The sequence below is a fragment of the Dendrobates tinctorius genome, unplaced genomic scaffold (assembly GCF_039654945.1).
Source record: "Dendrobates tinctorius isolate UK_male_01 unplaced genomic scaffold, ASM3965494v1 ptg000162l, whole genome shotgun sequence".
Lineage (NCBI taxonomy): Eukaryota > Metazoa > Chordata > Amphibia > Anura > Dendrobatidae > Dendrobates > Dendrobates tinctorius.
Genome location: NW_027361829.1, coordinates 44,469,449 through 44,494,395, shown reverse-complemented (window position 1 = coordinate 44,494,395; position 24,947 = coordinate 44,469,449). Strand labels below are relative to the sequence as shown.

Sequence of the window (24,947 nt, the reverse complement as noted above, 5' to 3'; positions counted from 1 at the left end):
TGCTCATGTAAGCGTTTTTTTGCATATGCGTTTTTTTTTTTTAACCATGGAATTTAGGGGTTTGAGTTAGAGTTAGGGTTAGTTAAGGGGGTTTAGGGTTAGGGTCAGGGTTGGGTTTTGGGTCAGGGTTAGGGTTTAGTATGGTTTGGTTAAGGGTTAGGGTCAGGGTTAGGGTCAGGATTAGGGTTAAGTATGGTTTTGTTAAGGGTTAGGGTCAGGGTTAGGGTTAGTTAGGGTTTAGGGTTTGGGTTAGGGTTAAGTATGATTTGGTTAAGGGTTAGGGTCAGGGTTAGGGTTAGGGTTAGGGTCAGGGTTAGGGTTAGTAAAGTCATGGTTTGGGTAGTGTGAGGGGCCACCTAAAAATGTTGGAAAAAAACGCAAACGCGGTAAAAACGCGCTAAAAACGCATACAAACGCATAAAAACGCTGCGTTTTTTTCATGCATGCTCATAAAAATGCTTGAAAAAAACGCAGCAGTTGTATGCTTATGTATGCGTTTTTTCAATGCGTTTTTTTGCGGGAAAAACGCGCTGCAAAAAAAAGCAAGTGTGAAACTAGCCTTAGAGAGTATAGTTCTAGATACACATAATACAAATACCAGTAATTTCAGCTTCAGTTACCTTTATGCAAAAGGTGGAACATGATGATGAATGATTGTCAGAAGCCATCTGGCTTAGCATTACTGTGTGAGCCACAGATACACTAAACACACATAAAGAAAGTACACACCGACCATTAGCCCGACCCAGAGTTTCGTCCTAACCAATGTGGCTTCTTCTGTACATTAGCCCAACCCTGGGTCATGCTACTGATCAGCGTTTACCACAAGTTGTCTAATTGTTTGGATATTATCTAAGAGCGTGCTTGTTTTTTTGACTACTTTGTGAGTATAACTAATAAACTTTTTTGTTTACCCATCTGTTGGTTTTGCACTATGTCCTGATGTCTGCTGTCGTTCGATTGCCTTGTGATCATTCGACATTTTTCATCCACAAAAAATCAATGTTCAATTGTGCAGACTGTCAGGAAAATATGAATATGTTTACATTTCATGTACACTTCCAAGGCTTGTGCTGCCCTTCCCCCAATATGTTTGTGCTGTGCAGTACTGAGCTCTCATGTGCAGGCAACTCGCTGCAGCGCCCAACCCCCTCCCTTTTCCCCCCTGATGGAATGTCCACTCACCCCTCCCTCCTGCTATACAAGCTTATGTAATGTGAGACCATGGTATGCCCGGCAACACAGGATCCGTTTATAACCCTAACTAAGGACAGTTCTGTAGCACATGGATTTGAAAGTTCCTTTGTTCATTCAAACTCGAATATAATAATACAGGATAATGATATAGGCAGGAAACTTATATTTTTGGAAACTGCATGGTTAGAGCTATCTACAGGTGGGTTTTGAAGCTTGTGTGCCCACCAGAAATCAAGAAACGGGTATATGCCTCCCAGTAATACAGAGATATACAATGTTTGGTATCAAAAGAAAGGTAATTTCGTAATAAGAAAAATGATACCCCTGTTGTCTCATTGCGAGGTTTCCACCCAGCGTTATAGCAAATAGAAGTTTTGATAATTGTTCAAAAGGGAGCATATATCCTAGAGCTCAGTGTCCCCAGTGAGGTTAGCGAAGGAAAACTATAAAGCTCAGATGCTGACTCAGTGGGGTGTAATTTACCTGGGGTGCCAGGTAGGAAGCTGTGCTGATAGACCATTTTCCCATGGGGAAGGCACCCCTCCTCCCTCCTCCACACAGCATGCCATGGACTGATAAGAGTAAGTTCTTATTTTAATCCACTTTATTTTGTAACTATTTGTAAATACTGTATCTTGTCTCTTTTTGTAACATCTTGTATATTTTTGTAAACACTGCCTATCCTTTCTGGTGTAAATCTATAAATTTACTAGTTTCGTTTCTCTTTGCTCTATAACATACCGCCACAACCTCTGCGCTAATTAAGCTACTGTGTGGGTTGGCTCCTGACCCGATATTGATTTTAATGTAGAACCACCCTCACTGCAGAGTGCCCAATAGCCAGTACACGGCAAGGCAGCCTTTCTGGCGACTACTTATCCAAGGTGTAGTTCCCTGACTGACCTGATGGTAAGGGGGGCTCCAAAATTCCAAAAACGGAACTGAAGGTGGAAACAAAAGTTGTGGGTGGTTATAGGACCCACGACCACTAATAAATAGTACAATTGTGACAATTGGTGGGATATAATAAATCCCTGACACCTGGGGGCTACCATACACCCCAGTTCCTGATACAGACATTATACTGAACTAACAGAGGCATTTTGAGCTTGGAGTTTTTCATCCAATTCTCTCTTACGAACTGTCTGTGGTGGTCAGTTTATATCTCAAACTCTGACGCACGTTGTAGCATAATGTATTTTTTCTTTACAGGTTTGATGTATCTTATGGGATTCTGGACTCGCCCTATTTACGCAGCAGCTCTGTTTTTGTCTTTCATGTCTTTCAACTTGACGTGGCTACACATACGAATATCATTCCGACAAACTAAATACAAATACGTACATTCAGTCTATATGCTGGAAAGTACAGTTGAGCCCAAAGGTATTTGGACAGTGACCTAATCTTCTGCCCGTTGGCCAGTACAATGGATTTTAAATAAAGCAGTCAGGATATAACTAAAGTATTTATAGTAAATATCTGGAAAATTCCAGCAAAGTCCTCACTGAGACTCCCAGGTATGAACACAACCAACATCTGCTGCATCTCTTTCCAAAGATATTCTTAGTACATATATACAAAGAGTATTTGTGGTTATTCAGAAAAAAAGGAATTCAAAATAGAAACCTGAAAGCGATTTGGTGCAACCATCATGTCAAGGGTTGGTTATAAAAATGGAACCTTACTACATATGAGAGAAAGTCAGCAAATACTACATCTGCTGAAAAACACTGGAGCATATCAAGTAGAAATACATCTTGCAGTCTATATGACTAACTGAGAGTAATCATCGTGGGATACATTTCATGCTCCAGATAGCACCACACATTTATATTTAAGCAGAACTAAAAAAATATTCACAAGCTCCTATTTTAAGTGAAAAAAATATGTGTTTCAATCTAAACAATGCTTTATGGATAAACTGAATATTGTTTCTGTTGGTCAGGAAGCTTGTAAATGTTATATTGCGTCTTAATGTCACATGAGACATGGAACTAATTAGGCAACATGAAATTAAATCGTTAAAGGGGTTCTGCAAATACTGTATATGCTATTGATAGGATTGGTCATCAATATCAGATTGGTGGGGAACAGTCTCCTGGCACCCTCACTCATCAGTCGTTATTAGCTCCGATGGTGGTTGGATGTAAACAATAAATGGAGCTGTGTCTGCCCAGTACTGCTTTACAACTACTATTTGGACATAATAATAGGTGATCAGTGCGGGTGCTTGGGTGTCAGACAACCACCAAGCCAATACTGGGGTCATAAATATCCCCTTTACTAATAAATAAATGGATTAGTGTTATTACTGGTTATTACCTAGCTGTAGGAAATGGGATAATTTCCTGATCACTAGTGGCCTGATCACTGGAACTGACGATACCAAGAACCAGGGACTCTGAATGGAGTGTGAGTTGATCATGAGCACGTCCACTAAATTCGTTCTTATAGGAATCGTCGGAGCATTCGGATGGTCTTTGGCACTCCCATTAAGAAAGAATGGAGTGGACGTGCACTAGATCGACCACCATTCCGTTACACGGGGCCCGATTCTCAGGATCTATGGGGATCCCTGTGGTCAGATCCCCAGTGATCAGGAGGTTCATTCCGTGAATAGACAATAACCTCTAAACTTGGTAAAACCCCTTTAGTTAGACAGAATGTATAAACAAAACCAAAACAAGACATCTGAGGCTTATATAAAAAGCTTAAAATGCCTCTGATGCCAGTTATACATTCAAGACTTGTGTCTACATCTGTTTATACAGAATAGGAGGGATTGCTTAAAAACAATCCGAGAAACAAACACTATTTTTTAAGTTGATTGTTCTGATTGCACTTTTTGCATCAGACATGACGGTCTATATTCTCATATACCGTATTTAATAAAATAAATGTTATTCCAAATCATTAATCATTTGAAGGATTTGTGGAACTCTAAATGTAAATGCACATGAATGACTTGATAATATCCCCAACTATCAGTCCAGACATGTGAGTCTGCATCCTCTACTCTCGAACAATCTGCCACACAAGGGAATACAAGCAATTGACAAGAGTGACATATCAATTTAGAGCTACATAATGGCTCCTTTCAGGCGGATGTTAGACTTATTATATGAAGTTTATCCGATTTTCAATTTTTTGGTCTTCTTCATCAGCTCACTGTCTGTATACCTGCCAGTCAGACCCAGTGCCAGCAACCCATTTCTGATTAACGAAAAACAGTGCTTGTTCTCGGGAGAAAGAGAAGACAAGAAAAAAGACTTATGTCGGAGACTAAAACGTGTCTTTACTTTTATACAATTCTATGTTCTTTTTGTTCTGTGAATTCACTGAAAAGAAAAGAAGAAGAGAAATTTTGATTCTGTGCCTCAGTCTTTGAAAACTCAAGTCTCCTGTTCTCATCTAAAACACTTTCTGGGGATTATTTCAAGCACATTGTATTCATGAAAAATAGCTTTTCTAAGCCATAATGTGAGCAGTAAAGAACCCGAGCTGCATGAGTGCTGGGGCTGTATAAGGGCATTTACCGTACCCTGCTGGCACAAAATAATAAGACAACTGGGTTCATACACATAAAGATTTATCTAAAAATGTATGGTCCTTCATTGTACCCATTTATATTGTTGGAGCTGTGACAAAACCACTAACTCAATATTTTCAGAATGTTTGTTATCACAGTCAGGCCCACCCACGGGAATACTTGATTTAAACTACAATACCATTCAATTAATATTTAAAGCATTCAGTTTTTGCACATAGAGAGGAATTGTTAAGTGAGTATTGCTTGTGGCTGCAATACTTCTATTTGCACCAAACTGATCACAGGGTTGCACGATGCTTCAGAAATTTGCCACATCTTTAGACACAAGTTTTTTGTCTAGAATTGATTTCTCACTTTTTATGCCACCTTTTTTTAAAGTAGCAATTCATAGCTCTGCCTTAACCCTCATTTTTAAAAAGAGTAACAAGAGCACTCACTGTACCAAGCAAAAAGTTACATATTTTTGGGTATAAACAGATTGTGACAAAATTTGAACCTTCATTTTACAACAATGAAAATTGACATAAAGGACTGGATAAATTCCTGCTGTACTGCTGAGCTATCAGCAATTTGCTTCAGTTCAGCTCAGTTGCATTCATACATTTTGCTCCTTTTCTTGACTTCATGTGAACCACAGGATCACATCATCATCATCTATCAGATTCTTCCTGGCAGCTCTCAGACACGTCACCTCCTCACCAAGCTCCATTATCAATATTCCTTTGTAAGTCCTCAATGCAGCTTAAGGTATTATTTCTACTTTCCATGTAAGAGTGCAGTGATATAGTATGTGACTAATTAGCTGCAAGAGAATTCAATAACAGGACAGGAAGTATTTCTATGCTCTCCGGATTAGGTCACACATATAGATAACTTAAACTATAAGGTTTATTGTCTACGCGTTTCAGAGTAATTTTCAATGACCCATAACGTTTTCATTTTTCGGTATATCGGGCTGATGTTTTTATTGATACTATTTTGGGGTAGACACCATGTTTCAATTGCCTGTTATTGCATTTTATTGCAATGTTGCGGAGACCAAACAAACAATTTAATTCTGATGATTTGATCTTTACGCTATTTACTGATCGGAATAATTTATTTTGATAGATTGGACTTTTCTGAAAGCAGTGATAAAAAAATACACATTTTGTAATTGTTTTAGTTTTAGTGAGGCAAAAGATTGGTGATTTAAACTCTTGTATTTAAAAAAAAAAAAAAAAAATGATTTCTTACTTTTTACTGTATTTAATAGTCCTCTTAGGGGACTTGAAGCTGTGATCATCTGATCGCTTGTACTATACATAGCAGAAATAAAAGCATTCACATAAGGATCGTAATGACAGACCATCTGCGCCCAGTGATCACGTGATGGGTGGGATGAATGACACTCTTCTGGCTGGCGTGTGTTAAATCCCGCTGTCAGTGACTTACAGCAGGGTTAAACTGGTAAACAACCTCAAGCAGAGCACCACTCCACCCGCAGCCATCATGTGCGGGGAAAGATATGGGAGTCAGCCTGCAAAAAAAGGCAGGGACATGACCTGTGTTGTAAATGTAAGTCAAAGGTTGTGAAGTGGTTAAAAAGGCTTTTCCCACAAACAAAGTACATTTTAATTAATAGATCTTAGAATAATAATTATTTCCACAATTGGATGTGTTGAAAAAATTCCTGTGCTGAGATAATCTTATAAATGTGCCTCTGCTGTGTACTGTGTAATGGCTGTGTCTGACCATACAGGGACATGGTCTGATCATACCACAGCTCCTGGGCAGGGGAGGGAGCAAAGGAGTATACAGACACTACAGCACAAGATCACAGCAGATTCTTTCTTTGAGATAAAACATGTTTTTAAACAGACAGTGAAATGTTTTACCACTGAGAGCAGCAGCTGTGATTCCATTCTGTAATGCCTGTGTAAGCTTTTGCATCCTGCCCTGCCCAGGAGCTGTGGTATGTTCAGACCACGTTCCTGCACGATCAGACACAGCCATTACATATAGCAAGGGTACATTTAAGTCAATTTTAGTTGATCCTGGAATTCTGTTAAAGAGAGAATGATCTAGCAATGTAAAATGAAAGAATGACCTGACACTTATACAGATTAAATCGATACAGTTAGTGAAGAAATCCGCTTTTTCATTGTTCTTTTATCTATATTTGAAGTTTTTAGGTTTTTAGCTAGGTGCATAGGGGCAGGACTGTGTTTAGGGTCTTTCGCTCCTGCCACGGTCCCCCTGCCTGCCTCTGGTGTCTGTATGACAGGTCATTGCTTTGTGAGTGACCAGTCTCCTCTTTGAAATTTCATGCTGGCGCTGTCCTTGCTGCGTGCGCAGATCGATATTCTGGTGGTCTTAAAAAAAATTGTGCCGGTGGCAGCACTTGCCCAGATTGAACTGCCCGCGATCTTCAATAAGATGACGCCAGAGGTGGGGCATGCACAGATTTAGATCTTGGTTCAATGAAATATCTAAAGGACGTAATTGAGCCAAGATTTCAATCTGCACATGCGCTGCCACCATTTTCTTAAATGGTAGATCCATCTATGCATGTGCCACCCATGGCAAGGATGGCGTACATGTAAAACGTCAAATGAGGCAGGTCACACACAATGCAATGACCTGTCATACAGATACCAGAGTCAGGTGGAGGGGCCGGGGCAGGAGCGAAAACCCTATACACAGTCCCGCAACTATGCACCTAAAGCTAATTACGGTACCCAAAAACTTCAAATGTGGATTAAAGAACAAGCACAGCGTAGATTTCCTTACTAAGGGTGTCAATTTAACCAGTATAATAGTGTCATTATGACCAAGTCTTTACATTGCTAAATCATGCTGACAGGTTCTCTTTAAGCCTAGAATATGCTTTATAAACTTTCACCAACATCTACTAGATGATTTACATTTAGTATGTATAAGTGTCCATAGCATTGACCTCATATCTAACATCTTCTTATAATAAGGTCACATAAACTGAACCATTGCAGAATGGCTTCTGATGTTTTTAATAAGTAAGCAAACAGCACAGAAAATGTCAAGCTTTTCATTGCATTGAAAATAAGACCCTGGGGGAACAGTATGATGCTTGCACAAGGAAACATCAAAACGTGCTGCCCGATTTGTATTTCATTTGAAAAATGTATTCTGCACCTTAGAATTCCATGTAGATGGGTTAGTCGTACTGATAGGAATTTAATATCCAGTACAGCTTTTGCATCAGCCTTCTGCCATAGGAGACTAATTTCATGTCATTAAATATTAACAGTAAGGGTACGTGCACACGCTGCGGAATCCGCTGCGGATTAATCCGCACGGATTTTGCAAAAACCGCAGATAATCCGCAGGTCCAAAGACCTGCGGATTATCTGCGGTTTTGCCTGCGGTTTGGTCCTGCGGATTCACTATCTCCACAATGGTGGAGATAGGAACCCGCAGCGGTTTCCGCAGAAAGAATTGACATGCAATTCTTTCTGCGGATTCAAAACCGCAGCAAATCCGCGCGGTTTTTTCCGCAGCGTCGGCACAGCGTTTTTTTTTTCCCATTCAAATGAATGGTACTGTACACCGCAGCTAAAACTGCTGCGTGTCCGCAGCGGAATCCGCAGCGTGTGCACACAGCCTTACAGAGAGAAGTGCAACAAAGCTGTTCTATATCATTTAACAAACTTCAAATATAGAAATGGAGATAAATGGCAACAGAACAACAGGTATATGTAATTAAAGTTCAATCATTGTACTGTATAATGGAAAGTTGCATGCTTTTACAACATATTTTTTTGCTATCAATGAAGGGAGCATTCTTGTTTACATTCAAAAGCTAATTCTAATTTAGAGCAATGAGGGCACAAATATGTGCCCAAATAACAAACAAGAGTCCCAACCATGGGACCTAAAATGCTGTCACAGTTCAGGTCATTAGACCAGAGGTCGATTATATTACAGTCAAACTAGTGAAAAGCTGATAACCTGTAAAGACTATATCAATCGGCCACGTGCACTTTATACAAACTGGTCAATCATCTGTCTGACACGTTAGCTACATGGATATTTTGCGGCAAAAGGTATAGCGCAGAGGTTTTGCGTCTGGATATCTTGCTTCTTAGCTATAGTAAGTCACTTAGTAAGTACAAGTTTAAGTAGATATTCACCTACTGGATGACAGGCAAATACATAGTATGATACAGTTGTGCTCAAAAGTTTACATACCCTGGCAGAATTTTTGCTTTCTAGGTCTTTTTTCAGAGAATATGAATAACACCACCAAAACTTTCTCTCCATTCATGGTTAGTGGTTGGGTGCATGGGCGGACATGCTGCTCGTTCAACGGTACACTGCACCGGGGCCCAGAGCCTCCAGAGGGCCCTTCAAGGCAGCTAATGATGAGGGCAATCTGGCCGTTTTCTCCGGGCCCGAGGCTCCGGAGGTCCCCTGGCCAGATTGCCCTCGTGTAGTGGCGGGCAGGGAGCGATCCAAGCAGCTCCGCTGCCTGCAAGAGGGAATAGCAGGAGCGGAGCTCCAAGGACCCGTCCTGCTTCCTGCCCACCGCCTGCGCTTCCTGTCTCTCACTGACAGAGAGGAGCGTGCCGCTGATGACGTCATCATTCAGCGGCCGCTGCTGTGTCAGAGCGAGGAAGCGCAGGCGATGCTGCGGACAGGTGAGAGGAGAGAGGTGGTGTCTGTGCGTGTGTGTGTATGTGTGTATGTCTGTGTGTGTGTGTGTGTGTGTGTGTGTATGTCTGTGTGTGTATGTCTGTGTAGGTTAGTCTGGCCCTGGAGGAGATGGGGACATGAGGAGAAGACCGTGATGGGCAAAGAAGGCCTTGATGCCTGGGGTGATGGGAGAAGGCCATGAGGGGGTAATGGGAGAAGGTCATGATGGGGGTGATGGAGAGAAGGCATTGATGGGATCATGGGGAGAAGGCAATGATGGGAGTGATGGAGAGAAGGCAGTGATGGGGTGATGAAGACGGCAATGATGGGAATGATGGGGAGAAGGGAGTGATGGGGAGAAGGGAGTGATGGGGAGAAGGGAGTGATGGGAGTGATGGAGCAGGCAAGGATGGGGGTGATGGAGCAGGCAATGATAGGAGTGATGGGGAGAAGGCAATGATGGGAGTGATGGGGTGATGGAGCAGGCAATGGTGGGAGTGATGGAGCAGGCAATGATGGGAGTGATGGGGTGATGGAGCAGGCAATGATGGGAGTGATGGGGTGAAGGAGAAGGCAATGATGGGGGTGATGGGGAGAAGGCAATGATGGGGTGGTGGGGGGAAAAATAAATGATGATGGGGTGGTGGGGGAGAATGCAATGATGGTGGTGGTGGAAAGGGCAATAAATGGGGGTGGAGGAGGAGGAAATGATGGAGGTGGTGGAATGGGCAATGATGGGAGTGGTGGGGGAGAAAGCAAAGATAGTGGTGGTGGAGAAGAAAATGATGGAGGTGGTGAAGAGGACAATGATGGGGTGAGGGAGAGGACAATAATGGGATGCGAGGTGAGGAGGACAATGAGGGGTGTGGGGGATTGGGATGGGAGGAAGGGGGACTTATAATTGCCTTAGGAACAGGGGGAGGTGGAGAAGACATTATTATCGCTTATGTCTAACACAGTCCCTTAGTATATAGTGCACTCACTATGTCTAGCACAGTCCCTTAGTATATAGTGTACTGACTATGTCTAACACAGTCCCTTAGTATATAGTGTACTCACTAATTCTGTATAACACCATCCCTTATTATGTACCATCCTCTCTAGTTATATATGGTGCCGTCCCTTATTATATAGCTTCCTCTGCTGTTATGTATAGTGCTGTCTCTTACATAGTGTATTCTTGTTAATTTTGTTATTTACAGTGCCCTCTTTTATTACATAGTCCCCTTTCTTTTTAGATATAAAATGACTGCTGATCGAGGAGCCGGTGACCAAACTAACAGTCCATCAGCTCCTCCATTAGAAAGGAAGCTTTCCCATGCTTCATCAGCCATCATTGCATTATACAGCTAACAAGACAGGACGGTATGTGTTCATCTTTCCTTCAACTTTGACCAAGTTTCCTGTGCCTTTGTATCTCACACATCCCCAAAACATCAACAATCCACCTCCGTGCTTTACAGTGGGATTGGTGTTCCTTTCATGATAGGCCTGGTTGACTTCTTTCCAAATGTAACGTCTATGGTTGTGGCCAAAAAGTTCAATTTTGGTCTTATCACTCCAAATTACCTTGTTCCAGAAGTTTTGAGGCTTGTCTCTGTGCTGTTTTGCGTATTGTATGCAAGATATTTTATGGCACTTGCGCAGTAATGGCTTTCTTCTGGCGACTCGACCATGCAGCCCATTTTTTTTCAATTGCCTCCTTATTGTGCATCTTGAAACAGCCACACCGCTAGTTTTCAGAGAGTCCAGTATTTCAGCTAATGTTATTTGTAGATTTTTCTTTGCATCCCGTACAATTTTCTTGGCAGTTGTGGATGCAATTTTTGTTGGTTTACCTGACCGTTGTTTTGTTTTCACAGAGCCCCCGATTTTCCATTTGTTAATCACAGTTTGAACGCTGCTGACTGTCATTATCAATTCCTTGGATATCTTTTTGTTACCCTCTTCCAATTTTATGCAGTTCAACTACCTTCTCCCGCAGATCTGTTGACAATTCATTTGCTTTCCACATGACTCACAATCGAGAAACGTCAGTGGCTGAATGAAAGATGCAAGAGTTTGTCTGGATCCCAGAAACTAATTCATCTTTTATGCACACACACTGATTACAAGCAAACAGGTCACAGGTTAGGATGTTACCTTTAATAGCCAGTCAAACCCATTTGTGTCAACTTCTGTGCATGTTATCAGGCCAAAATCACCAGGGTATGTAAACTTTTGATTAGGGTCATTTGGATGTTTTCAGTTGTGATTTAAAAAGAGAAAACACAGTAGTTTGACAATAAATGACTTCACCCGACCACTAACCATGAGTGGAGAAAACGTTTTGGTGTTATCATTCATATTCTGTGAAAAAAGGCCAAGAAAGCAAAACTTCTGCCGGGGTATGTAAACTTTTGAGCACAACTGTACCTCTCAAATGAGTCTGGAAGGCAAACTACCGGCAAGACTGAATACCTATAGTTAGAATGCACAGCATCTGGTTGCTTAGCCATTACCAATAAATAAGCAATTGGTGGACATGGCTTCAGGTTTCATCCTTTTACTTCTCGTAGTTATTATTTTTTGAAAACATGGTGGAAAGAAATTAGACAAAAACTAATCACAGATTCAGTTTGCCAGGGATATGTTTAAAGGGAATCCATTAGCAGGTTTGGCTATGTAATCTGAGAGAGGCATGATGTGTAGGGGCAGAGACCCTGATTCCAGAGATGTATTAATGTATCATTTTCTGTACTGCTTGGTGTAGTTTTGATAAAATATCTCTGCTGTAGATATAGAAATGCTATGAATGCTGAGCTCTGTATAACCGTGCCCGCACTCATGATAGGCAGCTTCCTGTGTACACTGTACATTGTCAGCAAGCTACCAATTGGTGTAAACAGGGTTACACAGATTAGCTTGACTCCTTGGCATGAAACACGTAAGGCCCCGTCACACTAAACGATGTCCCAGTGATCCCACCAACGATCCGACATGATGGGATCGCTGGGACATCGTTAGGCTGATCGCTGGTGAGCTGTCACATAGACAGCCCCAGCGACCAGGACCAGCGACGGTGGACGCTGGTTTCTAATGTAAACGTCGGGTATCCAGGAGCCGCGCAACTCCTGGATACCCGCTGCTTACCTTGGAAACTGGCGTACACGCTGGTTTCCAAGGTAAACATCGGGTATCTAGGAGCCGCGCGACTCCTGGATACCCGACGCTTACCTTGGAAACCAGCGTGTGCGCCGGTTTCCAAGGTAAACAGCGGGTATCCAGGAGCCGCGGCTCCTGGATACCCTACGTTTACATTAGCAACCAGCGTCGCTGATCGCTGGTCTCTCGCTGTCACACGCAGCAATGCGCGCTGGGCAGCGGGAGACCAGCAATTGAAAAACGGCCCAGGCCGCTCGAGCACGATCAGCGATAGCTGGCAGGGGGGCCGGTCGCTGATCCCCGTCACACACAGTGATCTCGCTGGCGAGATCACTGATGTGTCACACACAGCGATCTCGCTAGCGAGATCGCTTAGTATGACTGGGCCTTTAGCCGTGCAGTAATAATCTCTTGTTGATAAAACAATGATTGTAATGAAGGTATTGCAAGCTTTTGAGCAAGTGACATAACTGGAATCAGGTTCTCTATCCCTACATAACGCTGCTTTCAGATTACCTGCTAACAGATTCCCTTTAATGCAAAACAGTAAATATTGTTACTTTTTAGTAGTTAGTAAATTATTGAGTTTAGCCACTTGTTCCCACTGCTAGGTGGTCTGTAACACATCTATGAGTGTTTGTTGATCAAAAAAGGTGTGAAGCCATTTTACAGTTAACTTACTATTCGTGATGAGCGAGTATACTCGTTGCTCGGGTTTTCCCGAGCATGCTTGGGTGTCCTCCGAGTATTTTGGCCTGCTCGGAGAATTAGTTTCTGTCGCCTCAGCTGCATGATTTGTGGCTGCTACAGAGCCTGAATACATGTGGGAATTCCCTAACAAACAGGCATTCCACACATGTATTCAGGCTGTCCAGCAGCCACAAATCATGCAGCTGCGTCGACACAAACTAAATCTCCGAGCACATCCAAATACTCGGAGGTCACCGGAGCATGTGAGGGAAAACCTCAGCAACGAGTATACTCGCTCATCACTACTTACTATGCATATTTTTGACTCATACATCCTATTTGATACAAATTTCAAAAACCATCAGAAATTACCAAGACCCGTTTAGAGTCTACCATGTACAGTCACGGCCAAAAATTTGGAGACTGCCTAAAATTTTGGTTGTAGTTTGTCACTTCATTGATTTGACATCTTTTAGTCAGATGTTACTATGGTTCTATGATCAGCATTTCGTACGTTTTTACACTTTTATTATAAATAAATATATATCTGTCAATGAAAGTTTAAAACTTATGCAATGCTTTTCTAACTGTACTTCAGTAATCATAGAAACATCTGACTAAAGGTTCTACAACCTCTTAGGTAGCGAACTTTGTGACAGCTAAAATTGGTGTCAGTTTCACACCTTTCGGCCGTTATTATGTTCCAGTGCTCAGATCCATAAGGTTCTGGTTACTTTCTTTTTTTAAGCTTCTGGACATTTTTCTTTCTGTGTGAAGAAATGCTTCAGTGGAATTCACAAAGTCTAAAGAAATCAGTCCAAGAGAGCTGATATTGTCTATACGTTTTACAAGAGTTCCATCCGACCTTTATACATGGACAATTTGATTATGAGGAGGAGAAATATTAGTATTATGATGGGGTTACTTGGACAAATGTCAGATGTAGGCCATGTGCTGCAATTCCTTTTTTGCTATTATACAAACAAATGTGAAATATGTGTCAGACGTCTTTTTCATACATTCTAATCATAGAAAGCATCAGGTACTGTAATATATGGTGAGAAAAGAGCTCTAGACTTGACTAAAACCTACCTTGTCGTCTTCGACTGTTCAGTTTTCTGAAGCAGGTTCCTTCAACAAGCCGGTTAAGTCGCTGTTGTTTGATAAGTTCTAAGATTTCCGGCTGAATCTTCTCTTTCAGTTCCCTAAGCATTGATAAAAAAGGACAGACGTGATGAGAAGCATATTGGTTATCTGGGCAATGGCTATATTAATATTACACAAACTGATGGATATTTCCTAATGACAATTATACAGAAATATTTTGCAACCAAATGTCCTTGCACAAAGCGCTGGCAAAGTTCCATCGGTGTCAGCTATTCACTGAAATGGAGTGCACTATAGTACTGTAGAGAAGAGAATGGTGGGTTTGGATCATCTCAACACAGCCCGATAGTCAGTTGAAATTTCCTGAAAGTTGTGGAATTGAAAAATCCCCCCTGCCAACAAAATGCAAACCTTGATACTAATTTCTGAGTAGGAAAATAAGATCAGTTCACACTTTGCGAATCCCATGGCCCTCAGTGTTAAAGTATCCTATTCCTTAAAGGGTTATGTCTATTAAAAAGGTGTCCCCATTTTTCCTTTAGTTCCCTGGACAATTTTGCCAAACAAAAAACCTTAATAAGATCATTAATACAAATATTTCCACACATCCAATCTTCTCTTGCTTTCATTGTGACTTGCAGATAGGGGTGTATACGCAGCTGAGAACTACAGATACCAGACTGCTTTACAGATCCCATGATTATTCCCTCAGTTTCCATGCCATCAGCATTGAAGTCACATACAATTGTAGGCTTAAAGCCCTGCTTTTCATAGCCAATATGTGGTAAAGGCGCTATGCCTCCAGACAGAACCTGAAAACCCACCTCTTCAAGAAAGCCTACAGCCTGTAATGACCCCGCTACCTCCTTCTCTCTCACCACTACCGGTGATATCGCCTCAACCAACACCGGAACTGCTGCAACCCACCAACCTACTGTCTCCTTCCCCACCATCCTGTAGCATGTAAGCCCGAAAGGGCAGGGTCCTCTCCCCTCTGTATCAGTCTGTCATTGTTAGTTTGTTTACTGTAAGAGATATCTGTAATTTGTATGTAACCCCTTCTCATGTACAGCACCATGGAATCAATGGTGCTATATAAATAAATAATAATAATAATAATATGCTGTAAGAAAAGGCGTCTGGGTAGGTCTACACCATTTACAGGAAAGTACGGCATGTGATCTGGTGACTATGAGGAAAAAGGGATTTGGATCTCGAAAATAAAAAAATCTAATTTTATTAAAGAAAGCGCGTTTACATTGGCCAATGGCAGCCAGCAAACGACCGTGAACGGCAAAATAGAATCCAATCAGCGGTCCTTTAGTAGCGTGTTTAGGTAGGCTGACCACACTTATCATGAGCACGGAACGACTGGTAAAATGATTAATCTGTGAGCATGGACTGTCGTTCTCAGGAGCACATGTCTGGTTTACATGTTATGATGTTCTACTGTTAATGATAACTTTTATGCAAACTTAAAAATAATTTCACCCATTGATTTAGCATATTGCTTGCTCATTGTGTGATTGGCAGTGTGTTTACACTGGCAGATTATTAGGAAACGAGAACTCATTCCTCGATGATTGGCCAGTGTAAATACTTTTTTACCAGTCTATGTCTAATTTGTTTACAGTAACTCTGTAGGTTACATTGAATAATAGAAATAAGTTAATTTAGGACAACCCCTTTAAAAAGTCATCTGGTACAATGTGAAAATGCCATCCAGTACTTTACAATTATAGATACCTTCATGCAATTTTGCATTAAAATAAAAATATTTAAAAAAAAAAAAGCTTACAAAATAATGTTTATGGCTAAACTTTGTCACAGGTAGAGCCATCATGCAAAAGATAAAATAAATGTAAAAGATGTGAAGAGTTTACATGTTCACCAGAACTAAATACTGAGGTTCCAAATCTACATGATCAGGATATCAGAAAACATTTGAGTAACAGAGGACTAAAGTCCCGATTTGGGGTAGAGGTTGATTGGATGTAGGACTGCGGATCTTCTCATACACTGCTCTCCCTTCCATAGAGCACATACAGTGGCTATGGAAAATATTCAGACCCCTTTAAATTTTTCACTCTTTGTTTCATTGAAGCCATTTGGTACATTCAAAAAAGTTCTTGCTTTCCTCATTAACCACTTTACCCCCAAGGGTGGTTTACACGTTAATGACCGGGCCAATTTTTACAATTCTGACCACTGTCCCTTTATGAGGTCATAACTCTGGAACGCTTCCATGGATCCAGGTGATTCTGACAATGTTTTCTCGTGACATATTGTGCTTCATGTCAGTGGTAAAATTTCATTCATATAACTTGCATTTATTTGTGAAAAAAACAGAAATTTGGCAAAAATTTTGAAAATTTTGCAATTTTCCAACTTTGAATTTTCATGCCCTTAAATCACAGAGATATGGCACACAAAAAACTTAATAAATAACATTTCCCACATGTTTACTTTACATCAGCACAATTTTGGAACCAAATTTTTTTTAGTTAGGAAGTTATAAGGGTTAAAAGTTGCCCAGCGATTTCTCATTTTTACAACACCATTTTATTTTTAGGGACCACATCACATTTGAAGTCACTTTGAGGGGTCTATATGATAGAAAACACCCAAAAGTGACACCATTCTAAAAACTGCACCCCTCAAGGTGCTCAAAACCACATTCAAGAAGTTTATTAACCCTTCAGGTGCGTCACAGGAACTTTTTGAATGTTTAAAAAAAAATGAACATTTAACTTTTTTTCACAAAAAAATTACGTCAGGTGCAATTTTTTTTTATTTTACCAAAGGTGACAGGAGAAATTGGACTGCAAAAGTTATTGTGCAATTTGTCCTGAGTACGCTGATACCTGATATGTGGGGGGGAACTACTGTTTCGGCGCATGGCAGAGCTAAGAAGGGAAGGAGCGCCGTTTGACTTTTTCAATGCAAAATTGGCTGGAATTCAGATTGGACGCCATGTCACGTTTGGAGAGCCCCTGATGTTCCTAAACAGAACAAAATCATATTTTTTCCACAAACATGATCTTTTAGTCCCCAATTTTATTATTTTCCCAAGAGTAACAGGAGAAATTGGACCCCAAAAATTGTCCAATTTGTCCTGAGTACACCAATACCCCATATGTGGGAGAAAAATACTGTATGGGCACACGTCCGGGTTTGGAAGGGAAGTAGTGACGTTTTGGAATGCAGATTTTGATGGAATGGTCTGCGGGTGTCATGTCGCGTTTGGAGAACCTCTGATGTGCCTAAACTGTTGAAACCCCCCACAAGTGACCCCATTTTGGAAACTAGACCCCCAAGGAACTTATCTAGATGTGTGTTGAGCACTTTGAACCCCCAAGTGCTTTAAAGAAGTTATAACGCCTGGGCCTGAAAATAAAAAAATCATATTTTTTTCCACAAAAATAATATTTTTGCCCCCAATTTTTTATTTTCCTAAGGGTAACAGGAGAAATTGGACCCCAAAAGTTGTTTTGCTATTTGTCCTGAGTAGGCTGATACCCCATATGTGGCGGTCAAACACTGTTTGGGTGCATGGCAGAGCTTGGAAGGGAAGGAGCACTGTTTGACTTTTTCAACGCAGAATTGGCTGGAATGGAGATCAGATGCCATGTTGCGTTTGGCGAGCACCTTATGTGCCTAAACAGTGGAAACTCCCCAATTCTAACTCCAACCCTAGCCCTAACCGTAGCCCTAACCCTAGCCTTAACTCTAAGCGTAGCCCTAACCCTAACGGGAAAATGGAAATAAATACATTTTTTTTAATTTTATTATTTTTCCCTGAGGGGGTGGTAAAGGGGGGTTTGATTTACTATTTATGGTGGGATTTTATGTTTGGCAGCTGTCACACTCTAAAAGACGCTTTTTATTGTAAAAATAGTCTTTGCATCACAACATTTTGAGAGCATATTTTGACCCACCAAGTCATGTGAGGTCTTATTTTTTGCGGGACGAGTTAACGTTTTAATTGGTACTATTTTCGGGCACGTGACATTTTTTGATCGCTTTTTATTCCGATTTTTGGGACACAGAATGAACAAAAACCAGCATTTCATGAATTTCTTTTGGGGGGTACGTTTACACCGTTCCGCGTGTGGTAAAATTGATAAAGCGATTTTATTCTTCGGGTCATTACGATTACAGCAATACCTCATTTATGTCTTTTTTTATGTTTTGGAGGTTTTATGCAATGAAAACAATTTTATATAAAAAAATAAATTTTTGCATCGCTTTATTCTGCGAGCTATAACTTTTTTATTTTTTCACTGATGATGCTGTATGGCGGCTCATTTTTTGCGGGACAAGATGACGTTTTCAGCGCTTCCATGGTTATTTATATCAGTCTTTTTGATCGCGTGTTATTGCACTTTTTGTTTGGCGGTATGATGTTAAAGCTTTTTTTTGCTTTGTTTTTTTATTTTTATTTTTTAAGGGGTTCGCTAATGGAGTTAATTAGTGGGACAGTTTTATAGGGTGGGTCGTTACGGACGCTGCGATACTAATTATGTGTACTTTTATTGGTTTTTTTTTATACCCAAAAAATGAATTTATTAGGGATTTTTTTTTTTTTATTTATTTAGCGATTTTTTTTATAAATTATTTTTACACTTTTTTTTTAATTTTTTTTTTTTACTTTATTACATTGTCCCGGGGGGGACATCACTGTCATGTGTCAGATCACTGATCAGACACATTACAGAGCACTGTGTCAGATCAGCGATCTGACAGGCGCTGCAGCAGGCTTCCTTGTGCCTGCTATCTGCAGGCACTGAGGAAGCCGTCTCCCTGCAAGACCCCTGCGGCCATATTGGATCCGGGGACCTGCAGAGGAGGCGTCACCCAGAGCAGCACAGCACATTGCGCTGCGCTGGGGGTCTCAGGGAAGCACGGGGGGAGCCCCCTCCCTGCCGATGCTTCTCTAAACCCCCGGTACACTGCGATCATGTTTGATCGCAGTGTGCCAGGGGTTAAAGTGCGGGGGCGGTCCGTGACCGCCCCTGACACAAAGTGCCGGGTGTTAGCTGATCGCTATGACGTACTATCCCATCCTTGGGAATTAAGTCCCAGGGCACATGGACGGGATAGTACGTCCAATGGCAGAAAAGGGTTAATGTACACTCTGCACCCCATCTAGACTGAAAAAAAACAGAAACGTAGAATTTTTTGCAAATTTTTAAAAAAAGAAAAATTGAAATATCACATGGTCTTAAGTATTCAGACCCTTTCCTCAGCCACTCATATTTAAGTCACATGCTGTCCATTTCCTTGTGATCCTCCTTGAGATGGTTCTTCTCCTTCATTGGAGTCCAGCTGTGTTTAACTAAACTGATAGGACTTGATTTGTAAAGGCACACTCCTGTCTATATAAGACCTCACAGCGCATGTCAGACCAAATGAGAATCCATGAGGTCAAAGCAACTGGCCAAGGAGCTCAGAGACAGAATTGTGGCAAGGCACAGATCTGGCTAAGATTACAAAAGAATTTCTGCAGTACTCAAGGTTCCTAAGAGCACAGTGGCCTCCATAATCCTTAAGTTTGGGAGCACCAGAAGTCTTCCTAGACCTGGCCGTCCAGCCAAACTGGGCAATCGTGGGAGAACAGCATTGGTGAGAAAGGTAAAGAAGAACCCCAAGATCAATGTGGGTGAGCTACACAGATGCAGTAGAGAGATGGGTGAAAGTTCCACAAACTCAACTATCACTGCAGCCCTCCAGCAGTACTGCAGCCACTTTCTGGCAGAGTTTCCCAATGGAAGCCTCTCCTCAGTGTCAGACTTATGAAAGCCCACATATAGTTTGTTAAAAACACATGAAGGAGTCCCAGACTATGAAAAATAAGATTCTCTGGTCTGATGAGATGAAGATAGAACTTTTTGGTGATAATTCTAAGCGGTATGTGTGGAGAAAACCAGTCACTGCTCATCATCTGCCCAATACAATACCAACAGTGAAACATGGTGGTGGCAGCATCATGGGGGTGTTTTTCAGCTGCAGGGATAGGACAATTGGTTTCAACTGAAAAGCTCTTCCAGAGTGCTCAGGCTTGGCCGAAGGTTCACCTTCCAACAAGACAATAACCCTAAGCATACAGCTAAAATAACAAAGGAGTGGCTTCAGAACAATTCTGTGACCATTCTTGACTGGCCCAGCCAGAGCCCTGACCTAAACCAAATTGAGCATCTCTGGAGAGATCTGAAAATGGCTGAGCATCTCTGGAGAGACCTGAAAATGGCTGTCCACCAAGGAAGAATGGAAGAGGACCCCCAAATACAGATGTGAAAACCTTGTTGCATCATTCCCAAGACGACTCATGGCTGTACTAGCTTAAAAAGGTGCTTCTACTCCATACCTAGCAAAGGGTCGGAATACTTATGACCACGTGACATTTCAGTTTTTCTTTTTCAATAAATTTGCAAAAATTTCTACATTTCTGTTTTTTTTCAGTCACAATGGGGTGCAGAGTGTACATTAATGAGAAAAAAAAATGAAATTTTTTGAATTTACCAAATGGCTGCAATGAAACAAACAGTGAAAAATGTAAAGGGGTCTGAATACTTTCCGAACTCACTGTATAATCTATGACTGGTAAGCAGGATGATAACATGAAGAAAAGTTCTTGCAGCCCCCTCCTTAGGGTCACTGAAGGCTGTAAAGGGCAAAGAAGACACTTTGTGATGTTTTTTCTAAAAGCACTAATAGGAGCTACTTTGAAGCACCCAGCAGCGGCCACTAAACTTTTTGATGGAGTAGTGGTGTATTCTGTCCCATGTCCAGCCGTTGCCAGAGGTTTGACCAGCTAATTAGTGTGGGTGTTGGGTACCAGTATCCTTATGATCTGATATTGCTGACCAATCTTAAGAATTCATCAATAACAATGTAGTGAAATAAACGCTTAAAGGGATTTTCACATGAACAAAGTACATTTTAATCAGTAGATTTTGGAAAAATATGAAGCTCCACAATAAGATGTGCTAAAACAAATGTTCCTGTGCTGAAATAATCCTATAAATGTGCCCATGTTGTAATGGCTGGGACTGTGCAGGAACATGGTATAAATGTACCACATCCCCTGGGCAGGGGCAAAGCAAAAGAGTATATACAGACAGGACAGCATGGGATCACAGCTGCTGCTTTCTGTGTGGTAAAGACAATAGTAGAAGCACATCTATAAGATTTTCTCAGTACAGAAATGTTTTTGACACATCCACTTGTGGAACTTATTATTCCAAGATCTATTGATTAGAATGTACTTTACAAATTTATATGGGCATACAGGGTACAGGCCGCTGAAAAAAAGTTATCACTGTATGTCTCATATCAGATGCATTGTGGAGAAATCATGTTCTATCACTTTATATAAATGACCTCTTCCAGGTTATGGGGAGGACACTGCCGGGAGATAACTCTGCCTCCTGGACTTGTTTTACATGAAGCGGGAGTTACCAGTGTGAGACAAGTAACTAACACAGAATAGGAGAAATGAAATTTGTCTTCTTGCAAACACATTTTTTGCTTCTCTCTGAGCTGTGCTGTATTGAAACAATATTACACCACTGTCTGCATATGAGATGGAAGCTGAAGCGGAGAGGAACCTGCAGATGTGTCAGGTGTAATCACACACAGCTCTGCAGTGAGATCAACAGAGCAGAGAGCGGCCATTCCACATCACATTGGTAACTACCCCTTCATTTATAATAAGCTCTGGAGGCAGAGTTAGCTTTCAGGCAGCGTCCTCCCCAGAGTCAGGAAGAGGTCATTTACCGTATACACTCGTGTATAAGCTGAGATTTTCAGCCCATTTTTGGGGGCTGAAAGTCCCCCTCTCGGCTTATACACGAGTCAAATACCTGGGGGTCGGCAGGGGAGGGGGAGCGGGGGAGTCAGAGATCATACTGACCCCCCTGTGCGGTATCTGCAGCCCCCCCGTACATGACCGCTGAAGGAAGAGATGCCAGAGACCATGGGAGTCGGAGAAGCGGGGCTGCAGAGACCGCGCCTGGAGGGGGGTAAGTATATCCGATATTCACCTGTCCCGGGTCCATCGCTGCTCACCGCTGTCTGCTGCGTCCTGTGTCAGTGACGTTTAGGCAGCAAGGGGTGCGGTGACGTGGTTAGTGTGCGCTGCGCCCTCTGCTGGCTGAACAGTCACTGACACAGGAAGCGGCAGACAGCAGTGAGCAGCGATGGACCATGGACAGGTGAATATCTCAGGTGCAGGGTCCTGAGCAGGAGTGGTGAGTATGGCATTTTTTGTTTTTTGCAGCAGCATATGGGGCATAATATATGGAGCATCTTATGGGGGCAGCATATGGGGGCAGCATATGGGGGCATATTCTATGGGTCAGCATATGGGGGCATATTCTATGGGGCAGCATATGGGGGCATATTCTATGGGGCAGCATATGGGGGCATAGTCTATGGAGCATCACATGGGGCAAAATCTATGAAGCATCTTATGGGGCATAATCTATGAAGCATCTTATGGGGGCATAATCTATGGAGCATTTTATGGAGCATCTTATGGGGGAATAATCTATGAAGCATCTTATGGGGCATATTCTATGGAGCATCTTATGGGGCCATAACCTTTATGGAGCATTATATGGGGCATATTATTCTATGGAGATTCTTATGGGGGCATTATTAACCTTTGTGCAGCATTATATGGGGTGTATTTTGTATGGAGCATCTTATGGGGCGCATCATGAACTGTACGGAGCATTATATGGGGCTATGGGGCTCCTGATTCAATATGGATATTCAAAAACATTTAACCTACTGATGTCTCAATTAATTTTACTTTTATTGGTATCTATTTTTATTTTTGAAATTTACCAGTAGCTGCTGCATTTTCGACTCTAGGCTTATACGCGGTTTTCCCAGTTTTTTTGTGGCAAAATTAGGGGGGGGGTCGGCTTATACTCGGGTCGGCTTATACACGAGTATATACGGTATAGTATTAAGTTACGTACCGGTAACGGTATTTTTCGGAAGCCCATGACAGCACCACGAGAGAGGGGATCCGCCCCATAGGAACAGGAAACCTACAGATACAAAAGGGCGGTACCTCTCCCACGCATCAGTTGGATTACAGAGCTTGAGAGGCTACCATGGTTAGTACACAACATATGATATATACAACCTATCTACCCTATTTAACAGAATTATTTCATACCATCTCCCACATAAGGTGATTCTATGAACAAACTTCTAAGGAGTGCACCCCTATATGTGAACAAGGGAGGGAACTAAGGGTGCTGTCATGGGCTTCCGAAAAATACCGTTACCGGTACGTAACTTAATACTTTATTCGGACTCCCATGACAGCACCACGAGAGAATTACAGAGATGTAAACTAATTTAGGGAGGGACTACAGCCTGCAGCACCCTTAGCCCGAAGGTGAGGTCTGAGGAGGCACCCATGTCTAACCGATAGTGGTTAAAAAAGGTGGAAGGAGATGACCAGGTGGCCGCCTTACATATTTGATCAATTGATACTCCAGATCTCTCTGCCCAGGATGATGCCATGGCCCGAGTGGAATGTGCCCTCAGGTTCTGTGGAGCCGGACCGCCACCTGCTGTGTAGGCAAGAGAGATAGCCTCCCTAATCCACCTTGCTAATGTGCGTTTTGATACTCTGTATCCTTTTCTGGAACCTTGGAAGGATAGGAATAATGCGTTCTCCTTCTTCCAAGGATCCGTGGCTGCTAAATATGTCAGTAAGCACCGCCTAATATCTAATGCCTGAAGTTTCTGCTCTTTAGGGTTGGTTGGATTAGGGAGGAAGGAAGGCAGAACTATCTCCTGTGTCCTGTGGAATTGTGTTGCTACCTTGGGAAGGTATGCTGGATCTGGCCTTAGGATCACTCTATCCTGTAAGAACTCTGTGTAAGGAGGCAATCTGGAGAGTGCCTGTATGTCGCTCACCCTACGTGCGGATGTTATTGCTACCAGGAATGCTGTTTTAAGGGATATAATCTTTAGTGAGGCGGAATCTAAAGGTTCAAACGGACTTTCTGTCATGGCTGTAAGGACTAAGTTTAAGTCCCACGGTACGCATCTGTCTTTGTGTATAGGTCTCGATCTGGCCGCTGCTCTGATGAACCTTGCTACCCAATAATCTTTTGCAATATCAGCTGCAAACAGGGCCCCTAAGGCTGAAACCTGTACTTTTAGCGTACTTGTGGAGAGACCCAATTCGAAACCTTTCTGGAGAAATTCCAGAATATGTTTCGTGGGAATTCCATCTCTGATGTCAAAGTGAAAGGTGGATAGGAAGCGTTTCCAGGTCCTAGCATAAATATTAGTGGTGGTTAATTTTCTGCTTCTTAGGAGGGTGTCAATTAAGTTCTTGGAGAACCCTCTATTTTTTAATAGTGACCTTTCAAACACCACGCCGTCAAATGAAGTCTCGCTACTTGTGGGTGGCTGACTGGCCCCTGGTAGAGGAGATCTGGAAGGTTCGGTAGTACCTAGGGATCGCCTACCGACATGGTCCTCAACCACGCGAACCAGGTCCTCCTGGGCCAAAAGGGGGCAATCAGTATGACTCTTGCCTGATCCTCTCTGATCTTCCTGACTACCAGGG

General features: G+C 42.0%; 1 protein-coding gene across 7 annotated transcripts in view; it reads right to left on the bottom strand.

Annotated features, from left to right (window-relative positions):
* Nucleotides 1–24,947, bottom strand: part of ELMO1 (engulfment and cell motility 1) — a 569,414-nt gene that overhangs the window by 45,650 nt on the left and 498,817 nt on the right. For all 7 annotated transcript variants that reach the window (XM_073549986.1, XM_073549985.1, XM_073549983.1 and 4 more), the window contains one exon: nt 14,327–14,439. In XM_073549986.1, the coding sequence (XP_073406087.1) occupies nt 14,327–14,439 (113 nt within the window). The remainder of the gene's footprint in view (nt 1–14,326; nt 14,440–24,947) is intronic.